The sequence below is a fragment of the Chelonoidis abingdonii genome, chromosome 2 (genome assembly GCF_003597395.2).
Source record: "Chelonoidis abingdonii isolate Lonesome George chromosome 2, CheloAbing_2.0, whole genome shotgun sequence".
NCBI classification, from domain to species: Eukaryota; Metazoa; Chordata; order Testudines; family Testudinidae; genus Chelonoidis; species Chelonoidis abingdonii.
Window position 1 is genome coordinate 302,270,666 of NC_133770.1, and position 12,578 is coordinate 302,283,243.

At 47.0% G+C, this 12,578-nt stretch overlaps 1 protein-coding gene across 3 annotated transcripts in view; it reads left to right on the forward strand.

The window, feature by feature from the left end:
* The first annotated feature begins 213 nt into the window (after window positions 1-213).
* The window catches only part of PARP10 (poly(ADP-ribose) polymerase family member 10), a 34,573-nt gene continuing 22,208 nt past the window's right edge, over window positions 214-12,578 (forward strand). For all 3 annotated transcript variants that reach the window (XM_032803784.2, XM_032803785.2, XM_032803786.1), the window contains exons 1-2: window positions 214-489; window positions 739-984. In XM_032803784.2, the coding sequence (XP_032659675.1) occupies window positions 324-489; window positions 739-984 (412 nt within the window). In that variant the 5' untranslated portion in view covers window positions 214-323. The remainder of the gene's footprint in view (window positions 490-738; window positions 985-12,578) is intronic.

Consider the following 12,578-nt stretch of genomic DNA (forward strand, 5'->3'; position numbering starts at 1 on the left):
GTCGCCCCGCCCCCGTCTGGGGGGCCGGGCCGGGGCTGTGGGATGGTGCCCTGCCCCCGTCTGGGGGACGGGACGGGACGGGACGGGCCTGGGGGGGGGGCTGTGGGGTGTCGCCCCGCCCCTGTATGAGGGGCAGGCCGGAGCTGTGGGGGTTACCCTGGCCCCTCGGGGGGGGGGACACCCCGCCCACCCCCATCTGGCGACAGGCTGGGGGCTCCCTTGTCTTTGCCCCCCCGCATTGAGGGGTGTGGGGCGGGCACCCTGTCTGGGTGGGGGCACTGGGCACAGGCCTGCCCCAGCTGAGCAGCGGGTGCCCTTGCAGGATGGCGGAGGTGGTGCGGGCACTGGAGGTGCTGGGGGTCCCCCTGGACATGGAGGAGGAGCTGCTGGTACTGTATTTCGAGAACAGGCGCCGCTCAGGGGGTGGCCCCGTGCTGGACTGTAGGCGCCAGGGCAGTCACGCCATCCTGACCTTCGAGAGCCCCGAGGGTGAGTGTGGGGCACATGGGCACAAAGCAGGGACACGAGTGTGGGGTTGGGGGCTTAACCCCCGTGGCCTTGGGCTGGGAGCACCCACACCGCAGCTGGGGGGTGAGGCAGCTCCCTGTCCTGGCCTGAGCTGGCGGGGCAGTGCCGGGGAGGTGCGCTGGGGGAGCACAGCAGCTGGTGTGTGGGATGGGGCAGCCCCTCCTTGCTGTGCAGGGCAGGGGGCTCACAGTGCCTGTCTCTCCCTCCCAGATGCACAGAGGGTCCTTGCCAAGCCCAGTCACACCTTGCAGGACATTGGGCTGGCAGTTCGCCCAGCTGCCCCACGGGATTATGGAAAGGTGCTTCTCCGGGGCCTGAACCCCCAAACCGACTGCAGCCTCCTGGAGCTCTACGTGGAGCGTATGCTGAACTGCGAGAGCCGGCAATACACCATCCACCGCAGCCCAGCCGGGGACCAAGTCCTGGTGCAGCTGCCAGAGCCGCTCGGTGACTCGGGTAGGGGCTGGCCACAGCTGGCTATTGGGGGGACAGGGTTGTCAGAGGAGCCTGCCTGGAGGCCACACGTGATTTCTTGCGGTATACAGGAGGCAGCAGGTGTGGGGGAGGCTCGAGGGGCCAGAGTGGAGTTTGGAGAGCAGTTAAAGGTATAGCACCTTAAAGTTCATAACATAATCAAATGTAACATCCCTGGGGTGAGCGGGGGAAACACCGCAGCAGCCCACCACAGTAGAGTGTAAGTTCAGAAAGGGGGACTGCACGTTAATGAGGATGTTAGTGCAACAGAAATTAAAAGGTACAGCACCAACAGTGAAATCCCTGCAACGGCATGGAAACTTTTAAAGACACCATAATAGAGGCACAGATTAAATCTAGACCCCCAAATTAAAAAACACAGAGAACCAAAACAGGGCTAAACAATGAAGTAAAAGAAGCAGTGAGAGGCAAAAAAGGCACCTTTAAAAAGTGGAGATTTAATCCTATTGGGGAAAATAGAAAGGAGCCTAAACTCTGACAAATGAAGTGTAAAAATGCAATTAGGAGGCCTAAAAAGAGTTTGAGGAACAACTAGCCAAAGACAGAAAGTAACAGCAAAAATCTTAAGAATGTTAGCAGCAGGAAGCCAGTGGGGCCACCGGCCAATCGAGATGCTAAAGGAGCACCTCATGGGGATAAGGCCATTGCAGAGAAACTAAATGAATTAATAAGAACAGCCATACTGGGTCAGACTAAAGTTCATCCAGCCCATTATACTGTCTGAGGCACCTGGTATTGGCCGCTGTCGGCAAAGGGAGTGAACGCAACAGGGAATCATCAAGTGATCCATCCCCTGCCACCCACTCCGGGCCTCTGACAAACAGAGGCTAGGGACACCATGCCTGCCCATCCTGGCTAATAACCATTGATGGACCTATCCTCCCTAGTCAGGAGGATATGATTTAGGTCTATAAAATTTGCGTCAGTTTTCAGGGCTGAGGGATGTGAGGGAGATTACCTGAGCTATTCTTTTTAGGTGACAAATCTGAGGAAATCTGGTGTGTCTGACGAAGTGGGTTTTCACCCATAGACTTTAAGGTCAGAAGGGACCATTATGATCATCTAGTCTGACCTGCTGCACAATGCAGCCCACAGACTCTCACCCACCCACTTCTATAACAAACCTCTAATCTGTGTCTGAGTTATTGAAGTCCTCAAACTGGGGTTTGAAGACTTCAAGCTGCATAGAATCCTCCAGCAAGTGACCCATGCCCCATGCTGCAGAGGAAGGTGTAAAACCTCCAGGGCCTCTGCCAGTCTGCCCTGGAGGAAAATTCCTTCCCGACCCCAAATATGGCAATCAGTTAAATCCTGAGCATGTGGGCAAGACTCACCAGCCAGCACCCCGGAAAGAATTCTCTGTAGTAACTCAGATCCCATCTCATCTAACATCCCATCCCAGACCACTGGGAATACTTACCTGCTGATAATTTGGCAATTGATCTTTGATTAATTAGAGAGAGATTGCTTTGAATTACACTAAGCATAGACAAGACTTGTTTGCTGACATCCCAAAGCCCTGAGCAAACACTCCCTTCTACCTACCAACAGGCAGACTTGCATTTCAAAGTCTGTTCATTCATATCTTGCTAACCATTCTTAAAGTTTCACCATGGGTCACTCTTCTGGCCCAGTCACCTCCAGTGAAGATATTATATTTAAACTCATAAACGTCACAAGGACCAAATAGGATTCACCAGGGTCTAAAGGAATCATTGAAATTGCATGACTAACTAACTGTAGCTGTAACCTATCATTTCAATCAGCTTCTTACCAATACTGGAGGATAGGAGGAACTCATTGAGAATCGAGAGTGGAGGCAGCTTGGGGAAAGTGATCATGAAATCTAGAGTTGCAATGCTAAGGAAGGTTAGAAAGGGCAGTAAGCAGCAAATAGAGACATAGGATTCACGGAAGTGGAATTTTGGTAAGCTCAGAGAGCTGATAGCTAAGGCCCATGGGAATCAAAACTGAGGGAAACAACTGAGGAAATTGGCAGTTTTTTCAAAGGGACTACTATTAAGGGCCCAAAAGAAAGCATTGTGCTGAGTAGGAAAGATAGAAAATTGGCAAAAGTCCACCTTGGGTTACCATGCGATCTTGCATTATCTTAATAAAGAGTCATAAAAAAATGGGAACTAGGACAGATACAAAGGATGAATATAGGCAAACCAACACAGGAATGCAGGAGGAAGATTAGAAAGGCAGGCACAAAAGAGCTCAAAATACTACAGGAATAAAGGAAAACAAGAAGACTTTAATCAATATCTTAGAAAGCAAGAGAAGACCAAGGACAGGGTAGGGCCACTGCGCAGTTGAAGGAAGAAACTAAACAGGAAACTTGGAATTGGCAAGAGATGCTTAATGATTCGTTTGTTTCATCTTCACGAGAATCTGAAGGAATCTACATAGTGAATGCCTAATTGGAAGGGGGTAGGTTTAGAAAGAATAAAAAAAAAAAGAACAAGTAAATCACTTCAGAAAAGTTAGATGCCTGCAAGTCACCAGGGCTGATGATGCATCCTAGAATACACTCAAGGAGTTAATGAAAGGTATCTGAGCCTCAGCTATTATCTTTGGAAAGTCATGGGGAACGGGAGAGATTCCAGAAGACTGGAAAAAAGGCAAATATAGTGCCACTACAAAAAAGGGAAATAAAATCAACCCAGGAAACTACAGACCGTTAAGTTTAACTCTGTGCCAGGGAAGAATGAGCCAAGTAATTAGGAAATCATACTGCAAACACTTGGAAGGGGTAGGTGGATAGGGAATAGCCAGCCGGATTTGTAAGAACAAATCGTGTCAAACCAATCTGATAGTTTCTTTGATAGGATAGTATCAGAGGGGTAGCCCGTGTTAGTCTGGATCTGTGAAAGCAGCAAGAGAATCCGTGGCACCTTATAGAACTAACACGAGGTTTGGAGCGTGAGCTTCGGTGGTGAATACCCACTTCGTCAAGACGCAAGGCCTGCCGTCTACGAATGGTATTCACCCACCGAAAGCTCACGCTCCACCTCTGTTAGTCTATAAGTCCAACAGGATTCTCTGCGCTTTGAATAGGAATAATGAGTCCTGTGGATAAGGGAGAAGCGGTGGGATTGGTACTAGACTTTAGTAAGGCATTTGAAACGGTCTCGCATGATATCTTATCAATAAAACTAGGCAAAATACAACTTAGATGGGACTACTATAAGGTGGGTGCATAAACTAGCTGGATAACAGACTACAGAGAGAGTTTGTTATGGTTCCCATCCTGCTGGAAAATATAACAAATGGGGTCCGCAGGGTTCTGTTTTGGGACCGGCTCTGTTCAATATCTTCATCAACACTTGAGATATCGGCATAGAAAGTACGCTTATGAAGTTTGCAGTAGAACAACGGGGAAATTGGAGAATGGCGAAGGTCAGTGAAGTTAACAAAGACAAATGCAAAGTGCTCCACTTAGGAAGAACAATCAGTTTGGAAGGAACACATACCAGAATCGGGAAGAAGGAACACATACAGAAGGAAGAGACTGTCTAGAAGGAGTAAGCAGAAAGGAACTAGGGGTTATAGTGGTCCACAAGTAAATAGAGTCAACAGTGTATGCTGTTGCAGAAAAAGGCAAGGTGATTCTGGATGCACTTTACAGTTGGTGGTGAGCAAGACACGAGAATCATCCTTGCTCTAACTACTGCGCTGTTAGGCTCAGCTGGAGTATTGTATCAGTTCTGGGCACTGTTCTGGGCACTGCATTTCAAGAAAGATGTGGAGAAATTGGAGAGGGTCCAGAGAAGAGCAACAAGAATGATTAAAGGTCTTCAGAACATGACCTATGAAGGAAGGCTGAAAGAACTGGTTTTGTTTAGTCTGGAAAAGAGAAGACTGAGAGGGGACATGATAGCAGTTTTCAGGTATCTAAAAAGGTGTCATAAGGAGGAGGGAGATAACTTGTTCATTTTTTCTTTTTATTTTAAGGGTGGACTTTTTTTACTTTGTTAGGGCTGTTGTCTGCATCTTCAGTCATTGACGTCTGAACTTTATTTGATCAGGACAGGCTGGTTGATTTTATTATTTATACATACCGTATTCACACATTTAAACTAAACTAATAAGATTACAGCAGAGTTTTGCAAAAATGAAGGTTGCAGCAGCTTTTACAAAATGGAGTGAGCATTTTAAAATAGAGTTTGAGTTACAATATGGACAAGTGTGAGGAGTGACAGAGTGAACAGAGGCAACCATGTAGACAAGTATAATGAATGGCAACAGTGAGCAGAAGTTACAATATTAAAACAGTGCAAGTTTCAGTGATTTAAGCAGCAAGTGGATTGAAAGTGAAATTTACAAGGCAGGGGGCTGAATGCTATGGCTTTTAACAAGCATATTGTCAAGTATCAGAGGGGTAGCCGTGTTAGTCTGGATCTGTAAAAGCAGCAGCGAATCCTGTGGCACCTTATAGACTAACAGACGTTTTGGAGCATGAGCTTTTGTGGGTGAATACCCACTTCATCAGATCTGCATCTGGATCTGACGAAGTGGATATTCACCCATGAAAGCTCATGCTCCAAAACGTCTCAGTCTACAAGGTGCCACAGGATTTTCTGCTGCTTTTAACAAGCATATTAATTGTCAATTAGCCAGTTATTGGGGTAACTGGTTTTATGAATGAATGTTTTCATTCATAAAACTTTACTTATGAGGTTACATTAATAAAGTGAACAGTTAAAAACCATTTCATTCATCAGTTCTTCAGTATGAATAGCTAATGTGACACCAATTTTTAAAAAAGCCTCCAGAGGCGATCCCACCAATTACAGGCTGGTAATTCCTGATAAATGGTTTTTGTAAAGGGAAATCATGCCTCACTAATCTATTAGAATTCTTTGAGGGGGTGAACAAGCATGTGGACAAGGGGATCCAGTGGATATAGTGTACTTAGATTTTCAGGACTCAGTGGTCAGTTTTCAGAGTGGAGAGAGGTAAATAGTGGTATCCTCCGGTGTCTGTACTGGGCCCAGCGTTGTTCAACATATTCATAAATGATCTGGAAAAAGGGGTAGACAGTGACGTGCCAAAATTTGCAGACGATACAAAACTACTCACTATAGTAAAGTCCAAAGCAGACTGCAAAGAGTTACAAGGGAATCTCACAAAACTGGGTGATGGGGCAGCAAAATGTCAGATGAAATTCAATGGTGATAAATGCAAAGTAATGCAGATTGGAAAATATAATCCCAACTCTACATATAAAATGATGGGGTCTAAATTAGCTGTTACCACTCAAGAAAGATCTTTGAGTCAGTGTGGAAAGTTCTCTGGAAACATCCACTCAATGTGCAGCGGCTGCCAAACAAGGTAACTGAATGTTGGGAATCATTAAGAAAGGGATAGATAATAAGACAGAAAATATCATGTGGCCTCTTGTCAAAGTTAGAATCAGGACTCTCAGTTTGTCAGACCACTCTGTTTGTTAGCACAGCGCTCTGCCAGTAACATTCAGAATATGTGAGTGGCCATGCAAGGCCCAAACAGTCTTATTTATACAGATAAAAGAGCGAGAATTAGACAAAGGGACAAAGAAAGCAAAACAGTAAAATTCACCTGGGGCACAGCATGCATATCCCTACTTCCTTACTAACTGTATCGGATCTAAGGCTAATATTTCACCAGTTGACCTTAAACGGTGCATTGTTCTATGTTAATGTCTGTATTCCTGAATTCTTGGATTGCAGCATGTCCAAAATTTTAATTCTTTCTATTCTTAACACTATAATTCATTTGCTTTCACATCCCTCCTTTTTGGTCAGGCTACGCCATGACCAACCATTATGTTTCCACAAATTAACTGTACTTATCCTCCTTTGTTCATGCAAGTGAATCAAAATCATCATATTAGCACTCGTTTTGGGGCAGTCATCTGAGTGACACAATTCTGGATACAACAGGAGAATTAACTGAAAGCATAGAAAAATCACTAAGATCAAACAGGATATTAAGGCGCTCCCTGAAAACAACCAGTTTCCTATGCCAGAAAAATTGAAACAGTTACTTAGCCACTTCCATAAGAACTTGGCCTCTTCATGAGGAAGATATGCGATTTGTTCTAAGGGCGAGCGCCACATCACCTCAATTTGGTATTTGTCAGGATAACACACAACTTCTTTCCCCAATGAAGCAACAGGCCTCCTTTGACCGCCAGCACTATGTCCAAGTGCCTGACGTTCTGGAGGGCCACTGTCCCGATCGCCCCTGTTTCTGTGGCCGGGTTTTTACACTTTCCCGGTTTCATTTGCCAAATTATTTCAACCACTGCTTGTCAACTTAGGATCTTTTTGCATGTGTAATTTCCCCCAAGTGAGATAAAGGAAGTGCCAGTGACCTCTTTCCCAAGTTTAAGGGGCTTATGTAGTATGAGTACCATTGGCATCTGGTAAGTCCCTGCTTTTTCGCCTGAAATGATGAGGCGTTCTCGTGGGAGGGACTCTAAGTACTCAGAATTGTGGGGAAGAGTTGGCGGGATAACAGGTACCCTGACCAGTAGCTGGTAATTACGAGTAAACTTTGGTCCCAACAAATCCCAGTGGATGCCTATTTAAGCCGGGAAAGGGTCATTGCATCCATTTGTTTACTAAGGTACCATGCAAATGAGAGTAATATCTCACAGGCAACGGTAATCTCCTTACGAGGAGTGTAGTGTTGTACGGCATGAACGAGTGTAATATTTTTACTATGGGAGATTACTGTAGGGGGAACAATGAGGTTGATGTTTCTGTTTGATCCAGGTTGAGAAAAAAATCATATCCGTACCAGCCCCACTCTTTAGTTTGTTTGAATAATCCCCTACTACCGTTTGCCAACAATATGCTGAAGGCAACAGCTTTTCCCAGATCCGCCCTCCCATTAACACCCAACCAATGACCTTTTCCCCCTACCACACTATCCATTTAGATATATTTATTCCCACTGTTTCCAGGATTGCTGTTCCGTGTTTTGTTAAATGGACCGAGGTCCCCGTAAGGTCTGGGGAATTCAGTGGGATAGGCCAGGACAGAACACCACTTGGAGAGGGGGCTGGGATGTGGCTGCAAGACCCGGCAATTTGGAAATATTAAGGGTCTGAGCTAACACACTTGAATGCTGGAATAAAAGAATTGTCATTGTGGGCCTCCTCCAGATCTAAGATACCAGCAGCCGAGAAACAGGCACAACCAAGAGGTGCATGTTGGAGGCAGGGCCCTTCTGGTTCTGAACAACACTCAATTGAGGAACCGCGTTGCGGTTTTATGTTTCACCCAGGCAAGCAGGCGTTAGCTCACTACTGTGCTTCTTGGGCCTTGCTTAGGTTGTCGCTCTTCTGGCAACCCTTACGAGAGTGTAGATTGTTAAGGTATTTCAGGCTGTTCCTCTAACGTTGTCTTCTGGAGTCAAACTGACTGCGTGGTCCCTGAAGGTTGTTGATTGGTTGCCGGGGAGGGTGTCTTCTTACACTGTGAAGCATGTATCCAGCTGCAGAGCCAGATGGCTTAACGCTGTCTGGTAGTAGGCAGTAAACTATGAGGACCCTTCCACCGAGGCTTCCAAGGCATGTTTTCGATGGTGAGGCCGTAGGTAGACCAGTCACCTGGCTCAAGGTTGTGGCAGGAGCAGAGGTTGAGTTCAAGTCGGCCAGGCGGCTGAACTTGGTGAAAGTGATTATAGACTTGCATAATCCTGCAATAGGGAACTAACTGTGAGTCAAATTCAAGTCTGGATGGAGTAGTGGAGCCACAGTTTCGCATGGGCGTCCCATAACGATTTCAGAAAGGACTAGTTTATGCCTTTGGATGGAGTGATCACATTTCCAATAAGGGCTAGCGTAAAGCGCTGGCCACTTAACCCTGTGGAGGCAAAAATCTAGCAATTATTCTAAGTCAAACATTTCACCTTCACAAGCACCTGGAGTTTGTGGTGGTAGGGACATACAGAGTTGTGACATGTAATATAGGATCCAGGTGTTGAAGCAATTTGTCCGATAAAGTTTGTAAACCCCGTCACCTGGACAGAGTGGCAGGAATTCCCTTGGCAGGCATAATATGGTTTAACAAACATTTTGCAACGGACAAGTGAAGTCCGCTTGCGACGAGGAAAGGCTTCAATCCAACCAGAAATAACATACCATAACCAAATAAATTCAAATTGTTGACACTAAGGCATTTGTACAAAATCAAGTTGAAAATGCACGAAGGGTGCTTGGGGCAAGCCCGGAATCCCTAGCCACTTTTACCAGGTTGACCAATATTGTGGCTTGGCAAGTGTGCAGCGGCACAGTGCCGGCTGCAAAAGAACTGAAATGGGACCCACAGCCGCCTTAGTTAGAAGCAGAGACCATTCCCTCGCTTTCCGACATGCGAAACACTGTGTAGCAGGGTGGCCCAGCGATGGGTAGAAAATGAAAGGGGGCCCAAAGGACCATGGGCAAAACGCCAAAGGGAAGTCAGGGTGTAGAGAGCAACCCTGGGCAACCCAGGATCTTTCAAAGTTTCTGGGGAGGAGTCCTGGAGCAGGGTGAGGTCAGTGAGGGACGGTGGTGGTATAGAAAAGAGAGAGAACCTAGAAATGCAATCTGGGGAGGTTCTAATGGCAGCAGCAATTTAAGCAGAGGCATCAGCAAATGCATTACCCTTAGCAACAAATCATGTCTGCCATCAAGTGACCAGGGCCTTAACAATAGCCAGGGCAGAGGGAAGTAAAACTGCAATTCAGGAGAGCAGTGATATAGGTACCGGCAGATGTAAGGAAACCCCGGCTTGCCAGAGGGTACAAAGTCATGTACAACCAAAAGCATAGCGGAGTCAGGTAAATGGTGCACGGAAGCGTCCCTCCACAAAAAGCAGGCAGGTGAGGGCACTAATTCAGCACTTGTGCTTGAGGTTAACGAGTAAAGGCGGCAGCTTCTAGGTTTCAGAGAGTGACACTACAACGCAAATCCTCCGAGAGACGACCTGGTTGTCTCGAAAACAGGAACCATCAGTAAACAAAACAAGGTCATAGTTAGGGAGAGGGAAACATCAAAAAGGTCAAGAGCGGCGGGGACGGTGATAGCAGAGACGTTGCAAAGGCAGTTGTGAGGATCACCATCATTAGCAACAGGAAGGAGAGTGGCAGGGATAACTGAGAACTGCCGCTTTATAGTGAAAATGAGGCCTACAGCAGTAAAGTTCATACCTGGTAAAGGAGAGTGGAGGAGAGGTGGCTTGTATTGCGTGTTTAATAGCAGCAGGTTCTACAGAGTGAGGACCATAAGAAGTAAGGGGGGGCGAAAGGACAAGGGATCAGAATTGTGACTAGGCGTGCGCGGCAGCCGCCAGCACACAGCAAGGGGCCAGGCTTGGCCACAAGGTTCCAAAGTGGCAGAGAAATAAGCTACTGGTGGTCTTTGCCTCCGTTCACCACTGAGTGAGAACCCAAGTGCGCATCCAGATTGTTCCATTGGCAGAAGGGTAAAAGGCTTAGAAAGTCTGGCAGCCCTAAGCAGGGGCAATAGCCAAACTTGTTTGATGTTGAAACAAGGCAGAGTCAGCCTCTAATTGGTGGCCATGTGAGGGATTTAGTGTATCTATTATCTTTCGAGTGAGTTTTGTAGAGGTTTTGCAAGGGAGGCATTTGGGGAATCCATTGCTGCAAAATCCAGCCTATGCCCAAGAATTTTTCAGACCTGGCGTGGAGTGCCGGGTCGGAAAAAAGCTAAGGATAGCCTGGACGCGGGTGGGAGAAAGCGTACAGACCCTGGGAGAGGAGAAAACCAAAGTATGTGACGATGGCCATTTGACAGAGCTGTAGTTAGAGCGAAGAAGCTTGTGACCTTTTGGTTGCTAGGGCATAGGAGCACTAAAGAGTCAGTTTCTGAGGCAGATAACGACAGGGAACAGAGAAGCAGGTCACTACATAATTGACAAGTGACCCGATGGGAAAACAAGGTCAGCTAGGTCTTGGGCAGAGCTGGGAGAAGTAAGATGGAATTTCCGTATACCCTGAGGAGCATGGTCCAATGTATATTGCCTGTCCCCTGTAGGAAAGGGTAGAAGGTCCTGGGAGTCAGGGTGAACCAGAACAAGAAAAAAGCAGAACACAAATCAACAAACAGTAAAATGAGTTGCAGCTGGTGGGATAGAAGCCAGGAATCGTTGCCTGGGGTTTCGGATAACAGGAAAAGTGGGTAAATGACAATAACGATTAATGGCTGAAGGCCTGAACAATCGCCATGATTTGCATCAGCTTTTTCGAATGGGGAGGAATAGGAGTGGTTACAGGGGACTGGAACAGGAACAAAATTATGCTTGCTCCTGCAGGGCAGTTATGACCGGCAGCAAATGCCAGTCTCTCCTCAGTGGTTTAAGGGTATGGGATAGGCGAGGCAGGGGTTTGGAAGAGTCCAACAGTAAGCAGAGAGGAATTCAGTATGTAGCGGCCCACCTCGGAGGGATGGGTTGCCACAGAGAGGATGGGAACCTGCGAAATTAGGTGCCTCAAGGGACGGACCAGTGGGCAACAAGGGACCGGAGTAGAAGGACATTTCAGGCAGCGGGAGGCTACAGAATCACTCAGGGAAAACTGGGGAATTGGGTAGAATAGAACCCATCCAGGAAACAGTATATGGTCAGCCAAGCTTACAAACAGATCCAACCCAAAATGGTTTACGGAGTGGATCCAGAGAGAAGGGAAGGCATGATCCGGCAAGAAAGGGACCAACCTGGACGATCCGAGTTTTGGAAGGGATAAGGGGTGGGACTCCCATAATGCCCACAGTGACACGGTTTTTTCCGAAGCGGGACCTTAGGCAACAGGTCGGTAGTACGATACTGCAGAGAGCGACGCTCCATATCAACAAGGAAAGGGAGAGAAAGAATCATTGATAGTTAAAACACACACTCCTGTGGGAGTGAAGGTAGTAAAAGGGGCTAAAATTTCCTGAGGTTCCCACGGTTCCCGTCATTGTGTGGCAAAAGTAATGGCTGGGGCTGAAACTGCGGCGCTGGCAGGGGTTTAACTAAAGTTTGTTCACAGAGTTACCACCGGCTTGGACATTCATTCTCCAGTGTCCGGCTGTTTACAGTAATTACAAACATCCCCATAACCAGAAAATGCCAGTTCCCTGTCCCCTTCACGACCACATCCGTCCTGGTATTTCCCCCGTCCTGGTATTTTCCCCGTCCCAGTACTGTTTGCCTGCCTGAATATGCATGTATTGCAAGGCCATTAACTGCTTGAGCTGATTGTTCTTCCTTCCTTTTAAAGACGTGCAGTGCTCTGCCACTTGTTTGCAAATTTGTCCATGGTTCCGGTCTCCACCCAACACTTATTCGTTTTAGCAGATTGCAATAGAGGCAAGAGGCATTAACAAAATGCACTAGCCAGGGCGCCCTGTTCCATTTGTAGCTGGTTGCTGATACCAGAAGTTGCAGAAAAAGTTCAGTTAGAGCCGGTGTGAATAGTCCGGCCGGGATTTCTCTCCCTGTTGTTGCTTACAGGCCATTTATGGCGTCCAGTTTGGTTTTAGGAGTCATCCCGAGGATGGCTTTCAAAAGATTTTTACT